Raw genomic sequence first — 23,732 nt, 5'->3', positions numbered from 1 at the left:
TTCTGTGCTCTCGGGGATTCTTTGCAAGCTTTGCTGCTGTGCAGAACACTGCTCTCAGATCAGCGAGGAGGGAAGGCATGTACAGTGTGAGCTTTCTCACTGAGCTACATTCGTCCCTCCAGGGAGTGTTCCAAGAAGAGCAGTGATATTTCTTAACCCAATCTTCCTTTTGGCATTGGAATCAGGTAGATTTGATTGTTTTAGTGATTGTTTTCGTCTTCCCAGGAAAGCCTTAGTTTCAGTCTGTCTTCACTCAGACGCAGAACAGTAGAAAGGTGTGTGTTACTGACAGCTCCCAACCGGAGCCTACTGTGGGATCCTGTGGAGAAAGGCAAAACCAGGCCCAAATCAGAGCAAAGAGAAGCAGAGGGCCTGAATCAAGACCACCAAAATTCCAGCAGACAAGAGGAGAGAGGAAAGGGAAAGATACAAAAGAGGGGCCATGAGTAGGGGTCACAGGCACTGTCAGGGCAAGTGTGTTCCCCATGACAGAGTCCTGTCTGGGGGCTGCTACTCAGCACTGTCTCCAGGACGTGGGGGAGCCGTGTGTTCCGTGTCAACCATCCAGAGCACCTACTGTCCCATCCCCGAGAGCAGAGACGAAGCAAGCCCCGCCGGGCAACGCAGAGACCTTCGGCAGTGTGAATCCACTCTGTCTGCATCTCAACAAAGAGCACCCAGGCCCTAGCAACGGGCCCAACACTGGGTCCTTCTGGCTGGGCTTAGGCGACTCTTCATGCTTGACCAGAAGCACCTCCCATCCTGTTGACCATTGTTGGCCCATGAGTCACGCCGTGAAGCACCTGTACCCTTTGTCTGATAAGCACAGAGTTTGGTGGTGTTTTTGATGAGAAAAAGTCCTTCCTCCCCCTTCCTCCTCTTTCTCCTTCCCCTTCTCTTCTGTCTTCCTCTGCCTCCTCTCTGTCCTTTTACCACGCCTCCTGCTCTATCAGATGCGCAATGTGCTCGCTTTAGTGTGACAACCGGAGGCAGTAGTGCCTGCTGTCTGGCCAGCCTCCCGCATCGCTGTCCTGTGTCTCTGGCCGGCACCACCTGCGCTGCGTGTGTGTAATGTCTCCTGTGTATCATGTGGTTGTCCCCTCAGTGTCTGAAGAGAGTCCCTCTGCCAGTGAGTCTGGAGTCCTCCTGTCCCAAGATCCTTCAGCCAAACCAGTCCTGCTACTGCCCCCCAAAAAACCTGCTGCTTTCTCTGGAGACCATGAGGAGACCCCAGTGAAGCAGCTGTCCCTTCTCAAGCAGCCCCCGGCCCTGCCTCCCAAACCCACTGCCCGGATTGCCAACCACTTAACAGGTGAGTGGACACATCTCCCGGGGTGTGCAGCCCTCCTTCCCTTCAAGGGATCCTTTCTTTCTTGTTCTTGTTGTCTGGGGCCTGAACGCACATCTCTGGAGGTTGCCCTCTGGGGTGTTTGGGTGTTTCTGTGTCTCGGCGCATACATTCACGGCCATACGCCAAAGGCCTTCAGTCGCATGTATCTGTAGCTATGTACATTGTATCTATGTGACTACTTCAAGATTATTTGCCCGTCTGGGCAGAATAGATTCAACATCGCAGTGTTTGCAAAGGTAAAGAACCATGCTTTGTTTCTTTCATAATGAGTTTGTCAAGGCTTTATATGTTTTGTCTTTAAGTTACTATCTAAAACCCAGTATATTTCTCCTACTACAGTGCATTTCAGTAATGTCTGTTTTTCTTAAAGAAAAAAGAAAAAGCAAAGACGATAATCTGCAGAGTATGTGGGAAATATTCTTAGAGGCAGAATAAGTTTAGCAATGTTATCCTAAAATGATTTTGACATTTTCATTTCTGAAGTGTTACTGAATGTACCCACAGTGATGAAGTTGGGTAACCAATGAAATTGAATTTCACTACACATTTGTACAGGAATCACATGCTGCTTTGTGACTTAAGGTGATGGTGTAATCAGAGATTTAAAGAGTTTGGAAACAGCCCTGATAAGAGTCCTAGCTGATGCTAATTGACTGCCATCTTACATTATATCTGCCATTTTTACAAATACTATGTAATTGAGCTCTACCCTGTAATTAGGTGGAGGTGGGGAAGAATATTCACCTATCTTGAGCTAGAAAAACTAAGGCTGAAGAAAAATAAATGCCTTCACAGGACTGACAGGAATTCTGCAGCAGAGGCCTATGGGACGTGGTTCCCCACATCCTGGCACAGGGATGTGTTCCCATGGCCACAGGACACTTCCTTCATGGTGCTGAGTTTTGTTAGAGCCATCTTTGACATAGTCTCATGTTGAACTACTGTGCTGATAAATATGTGTCCACTCCAGTTGGACGTTCGTGATTTGAAAGAGTGAATGTCCATCTAAAGTTACCATTCCAAGCATTAGTTCAGTGCCCAGAAATTTAAATTCACAAAAAATTTACAAAGGAAAAGTAGCCCCATAGGCCTCCTTCCGAGAAAGACACACTGCATGTCTTCCATCTAATAAAAATGGGATTCTGCTGTCTTACCACCTGCATGTTGCATTCAGTGATATGTTTTGGACTGGTTCTCATATTAGTAAATACTCTACATGGTTTTATTAGCTGCTTAGTATAGATCAAGATTTCCTGGATTGGCCCCCACAACTTTTCTATCTTCTCTCTTGTGAACCACAACAGTAAACGTCCTCAACAGTTGACATATATCTGTATAAGCAGCTTTGACTTTTCTCTGATTTATTTCTAGGGTTAGAATTGCTGAGTCAAAGCTTATGTACCTTTTAAGCCTTTGACACTGAATTCCCTTATGAATGATCAGTAGACCTGTACATGTACATATAGAACCCACTTATCCAATATGCCTACCATAGACAGAGTACTGTGTTAGGTGTCAAGGTAGAGGCGACGCTATGGCAGCTTCATGAACACACACGGTCAGCCTCTGTGTCCATGACTTCCACGTGTCTAGTGCAGCCAACCAGAGGTCACAAATATTTAAGGGGAAAAAATTATATCTGCCCTGAATGAGTACCGACTCTATTTTCTTGTCTTTATTCCCTAAATACAATATAACAACTATTTATACGGGATTTACATTGTACTAGGAATTATACATAATCTAGAGATGATTTATAGCACACAGGAGGAAGTGTGTAGGTTCTATGCAAATACAATGCCATTTTATGTAAGGAACTTAAGCACCCATGCAATTTGGTATCCACAGAGGACTTGGAACCAATTCCCCACCAATACTGAGGAACAGCTGTATTTTATATGGAGAGAAGATATATTTCATATATATGGCTAGTATCATTTAGAGTCATCCTTGGGGCCAGTGCAGGTTTGTAAAGAAGTTGCTGAGAAGTCTGAAGCTTGAGCTGACTTTTTAAAGTGTGAAGGGCATTGTGAAGAATGGGAGAAAGAATTCCAGGAAAGAAGACCTTGGACCAAGGCTCAAAGGTGGCAGGGTTTGGGGTGACTGAACAGTAGGCTTAGCTCAAACAGAGGCTTCATTTTGGATGTACTGAGAAGCAAGATTCACTAGGTAAAGGCATATAGAGGTATGGATTTATTCCTTGGCCATTAGGAAAGGCTTTGGAGGGTTTTAGCATGGAACAATATGATGGAAGCTAGTGCTTAAAATATTTTCCTGGGTAACTGTGTAGAATGAGCAGAGAGAGGAGAAGTTGAAGGGTTTTCACCACTAAGGCCAACTCTGAGTTGTGTATCCCCAAATCACTAGTAAACAGAATGACCTGGACCAGAGAAACCTCTCTAATCCTTGCAATATGAGCTAAAGAAAATCATCTGCTAGGAGTGGGAAGAGAGAGAGACAGAGCAGACTGGTAGATAAAGTGTTTTAGAAGAGGAGTTACAGAATTTGCTACCTCATAACAGACTGTGATTTATCTAGTTGTCTAGTGTATGAGATACAGTGGCGCTTCAACTAGGAGCCCAGGGGCTGGGGATGTATTTCAGCAGCATAGTACCTGCCTAGCAAACACAAGGTCCTGAGTTCGATTCCCAGTACCAAAAATAAAGAACTATCAGCCCTGGATCTTAAATGGCCTTGTGCCCATGGGAATCTCTCTGTCTGAGGATTGAAGATGTCTAAATTGGCCTGGTCTCTCTGGCTTTCTTAGTCCCTTTCCAATGAATGGATTATGTTATCTATGAACTGTACCTTCATACAGCTTAAAATTAAATGCTCAAAAACACATTATATTTTTGCTTTTTTTCCCTGCCAGTATCTTAAATATTCGGGATAAGACCAACAGAGATGTCTAGGGACTGAGTCTAGTACTGTCCTTTTGAGTCTGAACTCAGTTAGACCTGCTTAATTTTTATAAGTGAGCAATCAGTCATAATAAATCTGTATCACCATGAGGCAGCTCCATTAACCCCGTTCTGTTACTAATTACCCTAGAGACAGCTGGCCACGTCAGAAAGAATTAATAACTAAGAATTCCAGAACTCTGTGTGGAGATTTATGATATGTTCTCAGCGTCTGTTGTTCTGTTGACGTGTTTGAAAGAAAACACAGGACAATGGGAAGGCACCAAGCATGATTAAAAGCGTTGGATGTGGTTAATGGTTTGGTAGAATGCTGGAGAAAATAAATAGGAGCTGAACTGGAGCCATCTCTGAGTTCATCATCACGCAAAGCCAGGCGGAATTATCTCAACGTCAGCACTTGCTTCCACTTCACAAGGAAAACCACAAGTTCTTGGAGAACATTTGTCTCACACATTTTCTCTGTTTTTGAACCAGGCAGAGAGGGGCTTCCTTGCTCTCATACTGTCTTTCTTCTTCTCTTGTTGACATTTCCTTCCCTGCATCTATTCCATCACGAGCCTGTGCAGTGACCTGTGAAAAGGAGTCAGACGTTGGTGGGCAAGAGGTCCCTGCCTTTCCAGAAGTACAGTCTCTAGCAGAGCTTGTCATGTTTTGAATGTGGTATGAGATGCGTGTGTCTCAAAATGGCTTCTTACTGGAATGATGGATGACCCCAGCAGACAAGTGACTGAGACAGAACTCTGGTTTCTTGGCCTTTCTAAGTCCCCATCAGTCACCCCTCCAGGCGTCCTGGTCCCAGAAGTCACGTGTTAAGCGCTGTGTGAATAACCTATGCCTTGTGCATGAGGGACCTTGGGGCGGGGGGCACACATGACAGTTCAGTCTGCTTACATGTTGACTGGACCTCGCAGTGTGACAGTCACAACCAGGTAGTAATAATAGCAGCTAGTGTTGTTTTATGACTTCATGTGTAGCACTTAGTCCTATGAGACAGATGCCACTGTCATTTTACCTCCTTTTCACAGAAGGAGGAAATGAAATTTGGAGAAGGGAGGTAGTTTCATCATGGTTACACAGTCAGTAAACGGCAGAGACAGGCTCAAGCCCATTTTGGTTGACTTCAGATCCTCATTTCTAACCATAAGTGTGTACCAAGATGCCTACTTTTTAAAATTTTTTTAATTATCAGTTTTGCTTCTTAGCTTTGTATATCTTCATCCAATTAAGAAACTAGGAAATCTGCTTCTTTATTTTTATAACTTACATTATTAATCTGCTTAGGTTGCCATACAAAATAACATAGACTAGGTGGCTCATATAAGTTTATTTTCTGTCAGTTCTGGAGGCAGAAGTCCAAGATGAAGGCCTGGTAGATTTCATTTTCTGGTGAGAGCTCTGGCCCTGGATGAGAGAAGAGGGAGACAGACAGAGACAGGGACATAGAGAGATCTCTGGTCTCTCTTCTTATAAAGGCACTAATCCTATCAAATAGGGCACTATGCTTATGACCTCACTTAACCTTAATTACCCCCTTATTCCACATACTGTCACATATATTAGGGCCTCAACATATGATTGGGGTGCAGGGGACCTCAGTCCATATCATAATTCAAGGATAAGCAGCATCTAGTCTTTCAAAAATAAGTAATGTTCTCAAGGCACTTGGTCATTCAGACTAAGACCTGAGTTCATTTGGGTCAGGTTCCAAAAAACAGACGAGAAGAACACAATCTGTAAGAGCCAAGACCAGAAGCAAATCACAGGGGAAGTATCTGACCATCATTAGAGACTGTCAGTTGAGCAAAGAAAGGAAATTATTGCTGATCCTTAAAAACAAGTCCCGCTGGTACAGTGAACCTGCCCAGGGCTTATTCGAACATCTAGAACCCTAGAATACTAGAAAACGTACTACCCTGGGACCTCTGTTATATGTGGGCCTCACATTTGCAGATCGAACCAGAAACAGCTTGAAAATATTCAAGGGAAAGGCAATAAATAACAATGCAACATTTAAAAATAATACAATTTTAAGTGTTGTATAAAAATTATTTTATTTATATGCTACTTACATTGGATCAGGTATTATCTGTAACCTAGAGATGATTTAATGTGTACAGCAAGATTGTGTAGATTCGGTGCAAATATTAGCCATGTTATATAAGGCACCTGAACATCTGCTGATTTGATATCCACAAGGATTCCAGGGACCAATCCCCTCAGGTACCGAGGGATGTTTGTATCCTCAGAGCTTGACTCGTTGCAAATTTCAACATTAGCAAAGTATTTGCAGCTTCTGTTTTACCTGATAAATGTCATCTGTGCCCTGTGGAATTCTTCAGCCCTAGCGCTTGTGTACATCTAATGAGAACAGAGATCCACTGTGTGTCCAGACCAATGCTCCTATTTATAGCCATCTCTCCAGTTTTGTGGACACCATCGCTGTTCGCAGTCACCTGATATGTGATTTAATTTTGTTTCTCTGTCATTCTCTGGTCTTCTCTCTCCTTTTTTCCCCAGTGCCCCACCCCACCCCCTCTTGTGTTCCTCTCCAGAATCTTCTACTTCTCCCTCTGCCCCACCTTCCCTCCCAGTATTCCACTCTGATACTGAAAGACGACCAAAGGTTAGGAAGCTGTGAACTTGGACTTTACCTGTGTCTCTAAAAGGAAAAATGAACTGCAACGTGGGAGCCTCTAGCAGGGCTTGAGGTTTACACACTCTGGTTAACCGGTACTTCAGAGGTGTGCTGTGCTGTCTTAGATGACACTTAGGCAAGTACAGCCACAAGAGGAGACATAGGGAAGGCCAAGGAGCACTGAAGTTTATTATCTGCACTTTCCCAAGACAGGAGACATGGTGCCACCATGCAGAGAGACAGATGGGCCTCAGGGAGGCCCAGGAGCAGAAAGAAGCTGTTTGGAAGATCTGTGTCTTCTCTGGGGTTTCTGCTGAAAATGAGACAGTTTGGGATTGGCTGGTTTGAATAATTTCTTCAAGCTGCCTGGAACCTGATTCTGGGATGATGAAGGAAAGGAATATTACGTCCTGCAGTGTACACATCAGATGGGGGAGGCTGGTTCTAGATTATATCATGTGTGTATCAGAGACACACTGTAAGCTGAGCCCTGACCATCTCTAAGAACGTGAGAGCCCCAGCCCTAACCCTAACCTCCTAACCCTTCTCCGCAAACCTAACCCTACAGTATAAATGGAAGAAGTAGAGGAATTACCCAAATTTACTTTTATACCGATTTCTCTGTTTTTTCAACCTTGATTTTCTTTTCTCAGTTTTTTTGTTCTGTAGCACATGTAAAGACTTTATTGATCAAAAAATATACAAAAGTCAAGATTGTAGCAAAATACTTCTTTATGTAGCTTTGTTAGCCTAAAGATTTAATTCACTCAGTACTTATAGTCTGAGTGCCCACCCTATGCAAGGTGTTTCTCTAAGCTCTCCTACATTGTACAGAAATTGTTAAGGCTTTAACATAGCTACTACAGAATGGAATAAGCTAGAGCAAATGTTTAATATGGAGAGTTAGAAATACAGCGCTAAAGAAATTCAAATAGTAAAATGTCAAATCCTTTTAGCAGAATAAAAGAAATCATAAAGGAGAATGTATGTAAGATAAGCCTTTCAAAGATGAGTAAAATGTTGACAGGTAGGCATGGGGGGATTGTTCTTAAACATGCCCAGTTCTCCACCATGCCCAGCTGTCATGTGTTTTTATATAGGTGATTTGTAATTTCTACCAAACAAGTATTGGTTGCAGTCATTAGAGGGGTTTTTTCAGTGGTGTCTCCTGGAGAGCGATTCCTTCTCCACCATTCTATGAATAACGTGTAATTGTACCAAAAAGAATCACATTGAGTGGCATGTTCTGCAGGGAGACCTGCCAAGTGGTTTGGCTGGTGAGCCACACTCATCCACAGCCCAGCACCTCCTTCTCAATAAGGCACAGTCCCCCATCACTGTCACCTTCCAGATGGTCTTGTAAGAACTTAATTTAAACACAGACATCTTTCCTTGTGGAAAGTGCCTTGAAACAATGTCCCCTGCTGGTGCCAGTGCGTGCTAACTTGGCTCTCAATTCCAGGATTCTCAGGATGTCGTTTTCAGAAACGCCAGCTGTTTCCTAAAGTTGCAAGAGGCTGGCCTGGCTGGAGAGGGAAAGCTAGGTTTGAAACATTGAACACAAACAACTTGTTATGTTTCCTGTCATTTCCTCTTCGCCATCCCTCTCACCACTAGGGGCTAGACAGCACATTTTGCCCTTGACCAAAACAAAACACTAAGTTATTTTATGGTCCCTAGGGTGGCCTGGTGTGCTCCAGAATTAATGGAGCTCTTATGCAGACAAGGGCTCATCTGATTAAGCAGTTCAGTGATGCTAATTTAAGTCCCAGGTTAGGGGACCACTATTAGGCCCTTTATGTCATAGGTAAGATGCCAATATCCAAAAGGGGTGATCAAAAAGCGTGGTGGATGTTTACATTAAAAAATTATTACAGTAAAAAGTATCTCTACTAGTTCTCCCTGGCCCCCGCCAAATATACCCACTCACGTTGAACATACTTATCCCATCATTCTTGCCACTTTCTGAAGAAGTTCTGGAAGTCCTCTTTTGTGAGTGAGTCTATGAAGTACATTCAAAAATACAGTGAATGCTGCTGCTGCGTGCCATCTAATGGAAAGGCAGGCTCGTGAAAACACCATCGTGTGTCTTCTTTTGGCATCACACAACTTCTGGCTCTTTCCCCAAACTCACACTGCCCGTGAAAGGTAAACATTTTGAGTTGATCCAAGATATCAAAGCAGCCACAATAGCACAACTAAAGAGCCACCTATGTTTCAATTCACACCTCTTATGAGAGGAGATTAGAGGGTCGAGCATGCTGAAAGTAGGCAGTAAATGACTGAGATATTCTTACAACACCTTTTTTATTAGCACTAAGTGCTACTATCACTTACAAGTACCACTGATGTATCAGTTAAAAATGGGCCTGCAGAGCAGGTGCTAGTCTAAAAGTTCCTTTATGCTGGTGAGAAGAGACACTAAAGGTGCACGGGTTGAGTCTCCTTATTTGAAATGCTTGTAGTCAAAGCATTTCAGATTCTAGAGTCTTTTAGATTTGGGAATAGATAGGGATAGGGATAGGGATGGGGATGGGGGATGGGGGTGGGGGATGGGGGATAGGGATGGGGATAGGGATAGGGATAGGGATGGGGGATAGGGCCCAAATCTAAACCCAGAATGCATGTATCTTTCTAAAGTTAATTTTATATAATATTTTTAGTGGTCCACCTGCATTTTAACTGCAACCCATCACATGCAGTCATGCATGGAACTTTCCATTTGTGGCATTATATAAATGCTCAGTAGTTTCAAACTTCGGAGCATTTCACATTTTCAGATTAGGGATGCTTAGGCCAGAATCACTTCACCCACACTGATTGTCATTCATAGCCCACAGTCCTGTGCACAAGAACCGGCTGTGCAAGTAATCTTGCATTTTCATTTCTTGTCTGAAGTCATAAACCAGAGCTGTGTCATGTTTGGAAATATGGCCCTCTTGGGTTTTTATGGCTCTGTGATACTCACAGTTTGGGCTTATTTTCCTTGTTTCCTGGAACTGGTTATTTTTGCATCTTCCACTCCATCAGTGCAGACAGCTTTATGAACACACTGCCTCTCTGGCTGCAGATATAAGTCATTCCAAATATAAGAGGCAGAATGTGTCCTCCAACAATTGATAACTGTCACCCATCAGGTAGATGCAAAGCATGTTATTCAGCAAGGTGCAAGCCAGGTAAAGGAAGCATTTTTATCCCTGGATCTTCCCAAGTAAAGAAACTGAATTGCACAAAAATGATCTACTTTTCCCAGCTGGTTCATAGCAAGGAATCTGGGTTTCCGAACTCCCAGTTCTGTGTTCTTTTCCATGAGCTCTCAATACCAGAGCTATGCCATGGGCATCAGAGCAGCAACTGGCACTCAGACAACCCCTTCTTTTCCTTCTCCTGCCCTGCTAAGAGTGTCCCTTGCTAGCTCTTAGTGCCAGGCTGGGAAGCATTAGGGTAGGTGGATTTTCAGAGGTGTAGCAAAAGCCCCATTGTAACTCTGCAAATGCATACAGAACTTTGCAGTTGACAGAGCATGTGCATGTCATGTCTGACCTTCAAAACAACCTGTGAGGGCAGCAGGGAATCTATTATGTTGTTTACTTCAAAATCCATGAAGGATACATTTGTTGAACTCCTGTGGCATATCAAGCACTGTACAAGGGGTTTTTATTCTCAGATCCTTCACTAACCTATATGGGGACTTTATAAAATTAGAAAAAGGTGTCTTGTGGGGTGACACAGCCCTACACCAGGACAGGCTGTGGGCTAGATTCCAGCCCTCTCATCCCCACACCTGACATGGAGACTGCATGGACATTAACCTGTTTACTTCTCCTAATAGACCTGTGTGCTAGGTAATGCTGTCCTTCTACAGATGAGAAACCTGAGCTCAGGAAAGCTAAAGGTCTTGGGCAGAGAGGTGGAGCTTCTTGGTCTCGGGGCTGGGATGACTGTCCAGCCCTTCTGAGTGCCCAACCATGGCTAATTTCACCAGGGTGCTCGACATGGCCTCAGAATGAGGCTCCTGCAGCAAATGTCCAAACCTTCTGCCCGGGGGCCATGGGTGTTCTCACACTGCTTGTGATGGGGCAGCCTCTTCAGAAAGGAACCCTGTTACGGGATGTTTCTCACACTCAAGGTGCATAGATCATGCTTTGATAAACAGAACCTTAGTGTAGGAGAAGCTAGACACTGAATTCCACCTTTATCCATGACCCTAAAGACATGAAGAGAAGGAAAAAGAATGTTGATTGAGCACCTCTTGAACACTGGGCTCAGTTGCTGCTAGTTGGTAAAACAAGACAGGAAATAATCACATTCAAGGTGGTGTAATTAATAAATCATATCTAGCACTGCACACAAAATCAGCATGATGTCAAGACAAATTGAGTGGCTTGAATTGACTCTGTAGGAAATTCTGTGACAAAGAGAAGCTTGGGACCATGAGGTCCTAAAGCTGCCTTGAGAGGGATGGCCTTCCTGAAGGGCACGTTTGGTAACAACGGCGGTGACAGCAATAAGAATTATAGTTAGCATCTACTGCATAGCTGAATGCCAGGCACAACGCCACCCAGTTTGTGTCTTTTACTTAATTGTTCTAAGTATGATGTCCATGTTCTTCCCATACTACAGACTGAAAAACTGAACATCAAAGCAATTTGCTGAAGTTAAGAGCTAAATGAGTGTGTGGCTTTTAGTTTAGATTTCTAGCCCAGCAAATTTTGGGACCGATCTTGTGCTTCTTATCACTGTCACTTGTAGCACTTTCTCAAACTGTGGTTTCAACCAAAGTCAGAGTAATCTAGGAGCTAATCTGCAAGGCAGGGCCACTGTAGCCCCAGTGGACCTGAATTCTGAAGATGAGGCTCAGGGACTTGCCTCTCCCAGCCTCCCAAATGAGGCAGATGAAATAAGGCTTTTACAAATTTAGATTCTCAAAAGAAAACATAAAAAGTGAGTGCCATTCAATCCAGCATCTCCCTTTGTCATCCTTACTAGGAAAACAGCAGTGTTGTATGAAACAAAAATGAGTATTCAGTATATATATATAATTTTTTTTAATAAAGGCACAAAGTACATACCAGGTAAATAAAAAATCAGCAAGAAGGAGACAAAAGGAATCTCCCACCTTGAATCAACTCTGTAGGAAAAGCTAAACATTTGATTAAGTAGTCATTGCTTGAGACAATAATTCAGCATCCTTTATACTTGGCTAAAATGTCTTAATGTATTCCAAAATGAATAAAATAGAAAAATCTACCCATGAAATAAAAGGCATCATTCACAAAATGCTCTATGAAAAATGACTGTTAAAAATATAAACTTCAACTGGAATTTGCTGTTAGACAAATTGGTTTTAAAAACACATTTAATTACACATTTTAAATTTCAGCCAAAGAACCATTAAGTAAATTAATTTTAGGCAAATTGGTTTTCAGTAAACTGATTGGGCAAGTTGACCTTTTACATTTTTACATGTTGGGGACATAGAAATAGAACCTGGTGGCCCTCCTGGGGACCTCTCAGGTGGACGTGGGTCCCGGTGGATGGAGCTGGCCCATCCTGGCTGCCATGCACTGGGCTGTCCCAGTCTCAGCAGCATCCTACACCATGGTCAGTGGTGCTCAGCAACTTCTGAAGAAAAAAACAAGAAGAACCTGGAACATACTTAGCATGACACAGGTTAAACATCCCTAATCTGAAAATGCAGACAACAAAATGCTCCAAACTTGAAAATATTTTGATTGTCAGCATGATGCCACAAGGGACACTTTCTGATGACTCAGTGTGCCATGTGTAAAGTTATTAAAAAACATTGTCTAAAATTATCTTTGGGGTAAATGTAGAAGGTGTATATGACATGTAAATTCTTTCATATTTAGACTTGAGTCTTATCCCCCAAACTGTCTCATTATGTCTGCACAGATATTCCAAAATCCAGAGAAATCTGGAATCTGAAACACTTGCGGTCCTAGGCCTTTTGAATAAGGGACACTCAGCACCTAGTGGAGAGGAGAGTGATACAAGGATTGGTGGAGGTTTTCCGGGGAGGGTCTCAATGAGCCAGATTGCGAAGGGAAAGTAGGAACAGATCAAAAAGATAAAACAGAAGGATATTCCAACCCAAGGGAAAGTAATACCCAGGCTGCAGGTGTGGAATAGCAGTCAGGAGGGAAGGCGCATGTGTGGGGTTAGGGTGCAAAGGGGCAGCCTGGCCCAGAGGGGGAGGGGAGCCTGGATGTCCCCTCCAGTCTCACTGGATGGGGAAGAAGCAAAGCAGCTCTCATGGTGAATGTGAAGGAGCACAAAGGCCACCCGCTGAAGGAGGAGACCGAATTTGTGGGGTAGCAGATCAGTAAAATCCACAGAAGCAAATGGGAGAAACTGCCAGGGAGCTTTCCAGATACCATGGGAAGGAAAAGGGTTGTTTCTAACTGTAGGAAGAGAGCGAAATAGGGGCCTGAAGAGATGAGGCTAGTGGCAGATGGCCTGTAGAAGGCCTCAAGGAACTGTCCAGAACCCATCCAAACTCCATGGGTGGGTTTCAAACTGAGTGGCGACATGGTCAGATTCGTGCTCATTTGGAGGGGCTGTGGAGTTAGATGGCAGGAAAGCCACACACAAAGCAGAGAGACAGCTGGAGAAAAGCTATTTCTGTATTTGAAGACCTCTGAGATGATGTGTCAGAATGATGTAGTGTTCCCCCCATGTGAGATAGGTGTGATGTCAAGACGCCCTGCACCTCCCTTCTCATGCCCCTCATCTCCAAGACAAACGTGAGGGGACAGAGCTCAACGGCCCCTCCCCACTGCCAGATGCTTTCCAGGAATGTGGGGTGGATGGGACTCTAAGGTCTGACCCTGACCCCCGTCAGTGTGGACCATCTCTGGGAAGCTTCTGGGACACTGGCATGGAACCCAGAGGTTGGCTTTGCACCAGAATCTATCCAGGGCCAACATGGCAGTACAAGGGATGTGCTCTGATGGCTCAGGGTGCACGCTCTTGTTTCATGCACACAGTTATTGAAAATATTGCATAAAAATGATCTGCAGTCTGCATGTATATGGTATAGAGGGTGTTCATGCCCTAGCATGTCCCCAGGGAGCCTCCTAGCAGTGTAGTCCGCCTGGATGGATGATGCCACATGAGCCAGGCTCTGCAACAACTCATCCTCACACGGCACGCTCCCAAGGAGGGGTGGTCTCCCCCAGGGACAGATGAGGGAATCCAGGTTGGCAGCATTCGAGTCACTTGTGAAGGATACACTGTTCGTGGATGTGATCCTAGCTAGGGCTGGCTTCTGTCCCGGAATGTCAGCTGAAAAGAGGCATTGCTTTAAAGTTGCAGACATCATGGCAGAGCCTAGAGAACTCATCTTTGACAGCCCGTGGGTTTTCAGGAGCAGAAGAGTCATCATACATCCTCTTCTTGCTGCTTTCCTGTCTGGGCTGCTCAGGAGCCTCCGGGCTGATGTGACCTAAGACAGACACTGCTGACACTGGGGTTCCTGGGTCCAATCAGGCCAGCGCACTGCAAGCAGGAAACAAGCTGGTGATGCTTGCTGAGTAGCACTTACCCTGCCGGGGCCTCTCTGGATGCATTGTATCCCAGGGGCCACCTCAAAGGCCACACTCCCAAGGTGGGCACATGGGGTGTTCTGGGTGTCTTCTGATACCCCCCAACTCACATCTGCCTCTCACCTCCTTCTGACACAGATCCTGGCGCCCCTGTGAAATTGCCTTGTCTGCCAGTGAAACTCTCGCCTCCGCTACCTCCAAAGAAAGTCATGATCTGCATGCCCGTAGGGGGACCAGAGCTTTCCCTGGCATCCTACGCAGCCCAAAAGAGTGGCCAGCAGGGCGTGGCCCAGCACCATCACACCGTCCTGCCATCCCAGATCCAGCACCAGCTGCAGTATGGCAGCCACGGCCAGCACCTGCCCTCCTCCACCGGCACCCTCCCCATGCACCCGTCCGGCTGCAGGATGATAGACGAACTGAACAAGACGCTGGCCATGACCATGCAGAGGCTGGAAAGGTAATGAGGGGTGGGGAAGGGAGGAAGGAGCGGGATTGGCTGGAGATAGACTAGGGGTTGAGACAGTGAATAAGCCTTCATTCCCACACAGCAAAGAAAGAAAAAGCTTGAAAGTAAAATGAGACCAAAAACGAAATGTCAAGGAAAGTCTGGAAGAAAAAAAAATGATATTGCCCATTGTCAAACTGTAATCACATTTATCACAAAGAAATAGTAACACCCACAGACACACACACACACACACACACACACTCACACTCATCATGTTTCTCTAAACATTAACGTTGTATGAAAGGATGTCCCTGTAATTAATAGAGATCACCATGGGGTGGAGAAATGGGAGGAAAATATGTTTGTATTTCCTACTGTACTGCTTACTTTTAATTTTGTTGTATTATTACTTTTGTGATATTCACGAGACAAGCTAAGTGCTCACTCTGGCAGCACATATATTAACACTGGAACAATACAAAGAAGATTAGCATGGCCCCTGCGCAAGGCTGATATGCAAATGCGTGAAGCATTCCATATTTTTTTTTAAAAAAAAGACAATTTAAATGTCACCTCAGGAAGAAGAGAGCCTGCAAGGGGCTGCAGGAGGTGGAGGGCCATACTGTTGTTCTTACTGGTGGAGGAAGCAAGGGTTACAGCTAGATCAGGTAACCTGAGCCTTGAAGATGCGGCAGCCCCTGGGCAGCCCCCCTCTCATCTGACTCTGCCTCCAGAAGTGTTTTCCCCTACACAAGGGACACCCGCTGGCAGGCCTGTGGGAAACCCTCACTATCCCAGGCAGGGAGAGCCCTCATCTCTTAGTGCTGGCTCACAGTCACTCTTGTGTATGCACATGGGTGTGTCCGAATTCCACCACCACCAACCACCCTGCTTCCTGCCCAAGAAATACCTGGGATTGACCAGCACAAGAGTGTCCACCTGGAACTGGGACCTAAATGTGTGTCACAGGGCACTGACTGCTGTTCCCTGTGTCCAGTGGGTGGGAGGATTACAGTCCGGGAGGCCCAGTAGATCAGCAAGGCAGAGAGCTAAGACAAGATGCACACAGGCTGGAGCCCTGAGGCGCGGCTCCCTCCCCTCTTGTGTTTGGGAAGCAAGTACCTTAGAAGGGAAGCTGCCATTTCTAGGAGTTCTGACTTGATGAATTTGTATTTTAATTCTGATCCTCCCTGAGAAAGAAAAGGCAATTTAATTCAGCCCCTCGCTGTTGTTTTCAACTGCCACCGTGAGTGAGAGCAGCAATAATTTAAAGCTTAGGCGGTGCCTTTGAGTCTGTTACACATACACACCACCATCACAATCAGCACCATCATCCTGTCTCACCCTCACACCTCCGAGGGAGGCTGACTACACGGAGGAAGTAAGGTTGAGTGAGTTCCCCACACGCGCTTCCCAAAGGATGGTCCACACGGTGCTTGCACCCATGTGCAGCCACGTAGGTGCAGAAATTAAGAGCATACTTTTGGATGCTTGTATAGCAATTTGGCAAAATAATTTTATCTGTTGGCTCTTGTGATTAAAGAGGGCTTCATTTTTGAACATCTTTAATTATATTTTACAAAAGCATCAGTTTGTGATAGATTGAAAATTAGAAGAAATGAACAGCAAGAACTATCCTTCCTGTCTAAATATTTAAAAACATTTTCCTGGTTTGTGAGCTGAGGGGCTGAGCCTTCAAGCCTTAGTCTTTCTACCCAAATTCAGTACTCTTTCCTGTAGCATAGCTCCTTCCTAGATAACTGGCCATCAACATCATTTCCAACCACATGGTCACTCGACACTGGGTTAGTCATCTGGGCTTCAATCACCTGAAGAAGACACTCATGACAACCTATTACTAGGACATTTCCACTTAAAACATGCCATTCCATAATATCCATGGGTATCTGTGGAGCGTTTCTTTGCAGTTCAGACCAATGAGTGGGTTTGTTGGACCCATACTGGGCAGGGCTCTTTACCATGTCCTAAGGGCTTCTCTCACCCTTTTATATCTTGTGTACGTTCCCTGGAGGTTTTGCTAAAATTGTTCTGTTGCATGAAGATGTTTTTAATCATTGCCCTCACTAAGTCTGCTTGGTGACACTAAAACGTGGCATGTACCCATTTCCAGCTTTGGCTCACCCAATGTGAGGGGCGACCAGGTGAAACAAACTGAACGGGTCTGTGTTATCCAGTCTCAGGGCTGCTGTAGCCAGGAGAGCTGAGCTGCAGACAGCCCCCACCACAAGACCAAGTGTGTGGGTTCCAGAACCAAACGCCAGGATTTGGATCTCACACATGACTTATTAGTAAAGCATGTCGCTTAACCTCTGTGGGCCTTTCATTCCTCTTCTGTAAAACAAGGGTGATAATAATACTCCCAGTCTGATTTGGGTTATTTGTGAGGATTAAATGATTTAATCAATCCAAGTCAGCCGGGTCATTGTGTGGCACATTGTAAATACCCAATAATGGCAGTGAGCATTAAGCAAAATTATATAGCACATTAAACTTGTCCTCAGTGCCCGTAACAGGAACATTGCAAATGGACTCCGTCCAATCTTGTTAGAGGTTTTGTTTGTTTGTGCCGAATTCCTCAAATGAGATTGTCTTTGTTTCTCCCCATCCGTGTGACTCATGTCCTTTTGGAATGTTTCCTCATTTCAAACAAATATTATACAACTTCTTACTTATAATATCTGCAGTAAGCTGTTGATCTAGTTGGCCTCCATTCTGGAATCCAGACTTGAAATTCTGATCAGCTGCTGATTTTCTTTCTGATGTTAACACAGTCCTGATTTCTCTATGCTCTTGTTTCCTTGTAGCAAAATGAAGGGCGATATGGGGCCTTCTTGACCCCACAGGAATTTTAGGAACGTTCTCAGGGAAGTCCTTCCCTTCTGAATACTTCCAGTTGTTCACAGCAGACACCTAGGCTCACCCCTGACACCTTTCTTTTGCTTGTACCCCATGTCTGATCGTCAACAAATCTGATCCAGTCTACAGCGAGAAGATCCCTGGATTGGCCACTACTCCTATGCTCCTCCATCCTGCTGCCCCTTAGCCTCCACCTCCATCATCCTCCCCTGCCTTGCTACCTCTCCTCCTGCCCTCCCTTCTGCCCCTTCAGACCATCCCCAGCACCATGGTCCATGAGATCATGTGCCAGGAAAGCCAGTCCATGACCGAATTCATTTACAGGGGCTGCCATAGCAAGAGACCATACCCTGCGTGATTAAACAGAAATCTATTTTCTTACAGCTCCAGAGCTGATGTTCAAGATCAAGGTGCTAGCATGTGTCAAGGGCCTCCTTGCTACATCTAACGTGGTAGAAGCTGGGAGGGGAAGAGGGTGAGGGCAAAAAGTGGGGCCAAACTTGCTTTTAGAACAAACTCACTCTTGTGGTATGAGCCCACTCCTCCCATGATAATGACAGTAATTTGTTAATTCCCCCCTTAAAACCCCCACATCTCAACACTGTGGCAATGGTGGTTAAATTTCTAACATGTGAATTTGGGAGTACACAGTGAAAGCACAGCACTTAGTAACTGGAAGACCCATTAGTAGTTCTTAACTGAATACCTTTTTGGAAGCGGATTTTACATCTGGAGCTGGGAATAGCAGTGAACTCAGTACAGAAGTGGCCGCCCTCAGTGGAGCTCAGAGTGTCCCGGGACGTGGACTGAGCAGGTCATACTGGGAGGGTGTGGGGTGGGGACAGAGTGTGCAACAGGGCTGTCAACTGGTCTGTGAGACTCAGGGTGGTCTTCTCTAGAGAGCTACAAAGAAACTGAGAACTAGAAGATGAGAGGCCAGATGAAACGGGAAAGAAGTATGGGAGAATATTTGCATCAGATGAGAAGGAGTGATCTTCTGTCTCCAAAGGGTGGATGAGATTTTCATTCAGAAGACAGAGAAAGTTGGCAGTTGTTCCCCAGGGTGTTAGAAGACTGTTCATAGAGAATGAGAATAGTGATAGAAAATTATAATCAGACATATGGAAGATCATTAAGCCACTAGAGAAGACACTGGAGATCTTCAAAAGATGTCAGGCCAGCAGCTATCCCAGAGGGTTTACTTGTTTACTTGCATAAAGGAAAACCTTACAGGTCAGTTCATTTGCTAAGGACCTGTCCATCTCTATAATGCTCTATTAGATGTATTCCAGGAGGTTGTTAACTCTGATGTGGAAAGTTTTAGAAACAGAATGGCTATACCTCTGCTGGGAAGTACACTTAATAAGGCATATATCTATGTGATCACAGATAGGCCAGAACCACAATGGTTCCACCAGAGCCTGGAAAGTTCCAGAATGTTCTTGACCTTTCAGCAGCACCTACTGAGCGCTGCATACCAAGCATTGTGACACACACACAATAGTACACAGTCTTTTCTTTAAAATAATATTAGTAAGTATAGGTTATATAAATAGTTTCTGGTCTTCTTATATTGTCCCTTTTTATAGTTAACATATTAGCTAGGGATGAAATCATTACTTCTCAAGAATATTAAAAAAGGAATCATTTTTTCATTGGACAAAAGAATTTGAAGCTGGTAGCCCCCAAAATTCCTTCCATTTCTAAAATTCTATTATCCCATAATTATTTTTAAACCTTTCAAAGAGCACAATAGAATTTATAATCCAAATATAAATCTGTGTCATGGTGACAATTGCTTTTTTTCATGTTTCCTCAAGAGTCTCAGAAAATACTAAAAAATGATACTTGATCCTGAACTTGGTAATTCCCAGGGTTTCTTTGAACCTTAACAGTCTGATGTATTTATTGCACTGGTTAATGTTTGTAACATTAACCTGCAAACCACAGAGCTCCATGATAAAAAGCAGATGTGAATCACTGCCCTGTCTGAAGTTCTAGGTGTTACTTGCTTGTGAACTGGCACTGATTTGAAGTTCAGTGTTTTATTCATTGTAGAGTAAATGCTGTGCCTCTTCAAAATCTCTTGCAGTTCTAGTTAGACACTTGGCCTTGGAAGTCGGAGTTACCAACCTCTTGCACTGGGCCAGTTGTTTACTTTTAAGGCATATACTTATCATATTTAAGGAGCTGCCTATACTTACTGTTTTTCAGTTCTAACCACTACTCCAACAGGATTGATTTTGGTGTGAGATGATACCTTCTTCCCCTATAAGACTGGGAAGCAGATCATTAGCAAAGAGATGAATTGAGTCTATACAAACATTAACAACTTTTGATGTCTTAAGAAGGTGAAAAACGAAGTGTATTTTCAAATGAGAATCTTTGCTTGAACTCCTGTGTCTGCTCCTATGGAAATCCTGTCGTTTCCTAAAGCATGAGTACTGATTCTTCAGCTTTCTTGAAAGCCATTGTCCTCAAAAGTTTTGCAGATCAAACATGAAAAAACACTAAAGGAAATATTTTAATAAATTAGTGGATAACATCTATCCATTAATAAATCATTACAGGATATTATCTATTAGTGGAGCACGAATGGGTATATCATAATGGTTAGTGTATGATAAATTGCTGGTGTTCCAGTGCATCCCTCGTGACAACAGCAGCTACTCGCTTCGGTGTGTATGAAGCTTGCTGTATCAGGATTTCCCTCTGATCTTGCAGCAGCCTATAAGTAGAAAAGTAAATCTCTCCACTTTACTGAGAAGGAACCAAAGACCAATAGGCACAGCAGGTGAATGGCCCAGCTGGGACTCAGCCATGGTCCTCCTCACTGCTCCTCATCTTCCTAGTGCCGCCACTCTCAGTCAAGCATGACCTAAGACCTTGACAGATATCCAGAAATAAAGTCAAGTAAAGTCAGCTTGTTTAGTTTCATCATCAGAAACGGAGAATACTGGGAGGGGTGGGCTGTTGATCCCACTCTGTATGTCTTAAAGTTTTATTCATCACTTCCCAATCCCAGACACCATGTCAGAAACATGGGTCCTGATCTCTGGAAGGACAGAAAGAAAAAAAAAAGGATTAGAAACAAGTTAATTCAAACCCATTACCACTTCTGGAAAAAGAAATTCAAACTACATTCCCTACTCGGTGCCCTCATCTATACATAGAGCAGCTTAGTTTCCTGCTGACTAAACGCCAACAAAACACAAAAGCTCTAATGTTGTGTTTCTTATCTTAGAAGGCTAATCCTAGGCCATGATAAGCCACACAATGTGTGCCTGCTTTCTTAAAATGAAGCTGATTGACTATTTTCTTGGGTTTCAGTGGTTATTTCTGTCATTTTTCAGCCTCAGGCACTGCAATTTGTAGCATAATTTCTCACACATTTTTGGTTTCCAAGAGAAAAACAACTGATTGTTCTCTCTCTCTCTCCCCTCTGAAAACTCTCTTCATAACTCCTGCAGATGCAATTACAAAAGCTGTTGCTATTGAAGTTTAATTCCATTTTCAGTGTCATATTTGTAGATAATAAATTTTCTCTGTTCTTTGGGGAGATTCGTTGCTTTTTTTTTTTTTAAATCGGTGCATTTGGAATCAGATACCAGAAAGTAATATCCTTTTATTACACATTTTTCTTTAGACATGATGGTAAGGATCTTCAAGAAGATTAAAGATTTAAAAGAGACTTTTTAATTTTGTAACTTACCCCTGATTCTTTACTAGAGTTACAGAGATATTTGGTAACCGGTAACTGGGACATGGTGGATGGTTGCTGGGACATGGCGCTTTCTCACTTACCAGCCTTTGCCATTTGACAGAGATAAATTAGTGATTGTAAATCCCCCTTCAAAGGCAACCAACTGATGAAATGCCCAAAGTACTTGCCCTGTCTTGGCTTTTGTTTCTTTTTGAATTATGAAAAATAAGATGTGTGCCTTCCCCTCATCCAGTAAGGAACATGAAAGGTCAGCCTCTTCATTTTCAGAGTCCAGAGATTCCTTGGAAATATGTGATGACTTAAATGATAGGAAAGTGAGCATCTGAAGGGCACTGATGTGCTCTTAATCTATGCGTTTCCTACCTGCTTGAGCAGAGTCAAAGAAGAGAATGGAGTTTTCCAAACAGAGGACTTATTGAAATGTCATTCTTGATGGAGTCAGGACCAAGAGGAGGAAAAAGCTTTTTCTTCTCTGGTGTATCTTGAGAAGATGATGAATAAGAGCATTTAAAAGGTTCGCCTTTTACCAACTGAGGGTTACCATCATCTCTCCAGTGTTCCAAATGCTTCTATGCTTAATGTTTCTTTTCTGGGCTAGGTAAATATCTGTTCATTCCTCACTGTCCATTCATTTCTGTGAAGAAAAGCATTAGGCCACTCAATCCACTAGGGAGAAAACAAAACAAAGTCGTTGTCCTTGGGGGCTGACTTTACAGTAGGAGACAGGTGATAAACCAGTAACTATGCAACCTGTATAAAGTTAGGAAAGTCTTTGCGGAAGTGAGGCAGGATCCTGGAAGGAGAGCGATGGTGATGCATTTCTATCCTCAAGGACATATGTCATCAAAGTGGCCACAACAGATACCAAACCCTTTGCATCCCACCTTTTTATTGATAGCACCCCTTATCCAAGACTGGGTCATCCAGCTTGGTAATTACTCTCCCCTCCCTCTTGCAGCCTGTTCTCTCTGCACACCTTCTCCCTCACAACCATGTGCTACTTACACTAAAACTGTGCAGCCCCCTCAGAATCCAACCCCACCTGTGTTTTCCACAGTGACCTCTCATCATGGGGCTCTCCATAGCCAAGTTCATTGCCAAAGCATAGATGAGTTGTGTGAACGTGTTCTCTTTGTCATTCACTGTAAAGCTTTAATAATCATGTCCACTTAATAGTCAACATAGACGTATATTATGGAAAATACTGGTAATTTACGTATTCTGGAAAATACGTAAAATAACTGGTTTGTTGGGAAGGCAGGCAATGTAGTTAATGGAAAGAGGATGAGCCCTGGGATGAGAAAACCAAAGATCATATCCAAATGATATGTGTTCACATCCAGATGATTGATTACCTATGTTCTCAGAGACCTATATCCTCATCTTTAAAATCAAAACAGCTAAGTACCCTTCTTGAGTCTGCAAGTTTTTGTGAAAATTAAATGAGGTGATGAACATTTTATAATGCCCCTACAACAATGGAAGCCCCGGTGTATTTAAGTTCTAGTATCAAAATAATCCAGAATTATGCAACTACCCATCATCTTTTGAATGTCATGGAATCCTCTTCAGTTACTACATGGCCATCCCTATTACATTTATCAGGAAAATTACAGGTGACAGGAAACAGAAGGTCATCCTTTTTCCCCTGGAAAGTAAGAACTTTGATGTTTGTTTACATTCATGATTACAATAGAGAAAATCTGTGGCTCTCCTCTATCCCAGTGACCTCCCCTTACAGAGAAGTCTAACTCTGGACAATTGTAATTGATGTGGATTGACAGGTATAAGCATAGAGGGATGATGTCACAGCCTTAAGCTCTCTTCACATCTGCTGTGCATACATAGTCCCAGAAAGCATGTAGGTACCATTGCCTTCTTCCTGTATGGATCTCTGTGTGAGAACTCTTTGAATTGTCTTCATAAGAAAGAAAACTCCAGATCAGTATGACTGAAACCCTTAATTCCCCTTTCACAATGATGCTTTCCCTATAAAAATACAACTTGATCTAATGGCTGGAGATAATTGTTTTAGAGAATTAAATAATATAAATTCTGTTAGTCAGTGTTCCATTGCTAAAACATGTAACCGAGATAATTAACTTATAAACTTAAAAGATTTATTTGGGGCCACAGTTTTAGAGGTTTCAGCCCATGATTAGTTGTTCCTGTGGATTTGGGTATGGTAACACATCATGACAGTCA

The 23,732-nt window shown here is 43.6% G+C and overlaps 1 protein-coding gene across 1 annotated transcript in view; it reads left to right on the top strand.

The window, feature by feature from the left end:
- Phactr1 (phosphatase and actin regulator 1) overlaps window positions 1-23,732 on the top strand; it is a 520,403-nt gene that overhangs the window by 438,825 nt on the left and 57,846 nt on the right. The window contains exons 8-9 of the mRNA XM_005398816.2: window positions 1,106-1,312; window positions 14,614-14,935. Of these exons, the coding sequence (XP_005398873.1) occupies window positions 1,106-1,312; window positions 14,614-14,935 (529 nt within the window). The remainder of the gene's footprint in view (window positions 1-1,105; window positions 1,313-14,613; window positions 14,936-23,732) is intronic.

Source organism: Chinchilla lanigera, unplaced genomic scaffold (genome assembly GCF_000276665.1).
Source record: "Chinchilla lanigera isolate Chin_1 unplaced genomic scaffold, ChiLan1.0 scaffold00064, whole genome shotgun sequence".
Lineage (NCBI taxonomy): Eukaryota > Metazoa > Chordata > Mammalia > Rodentia > Chinchillidae > Chinchilla > Chinchilla lanigera.
The sequence above is the reverse complement of the archived record's forward strand: the minus strand, read 5'-3'. Positions and strand labels throughout refer to the sequence as shown.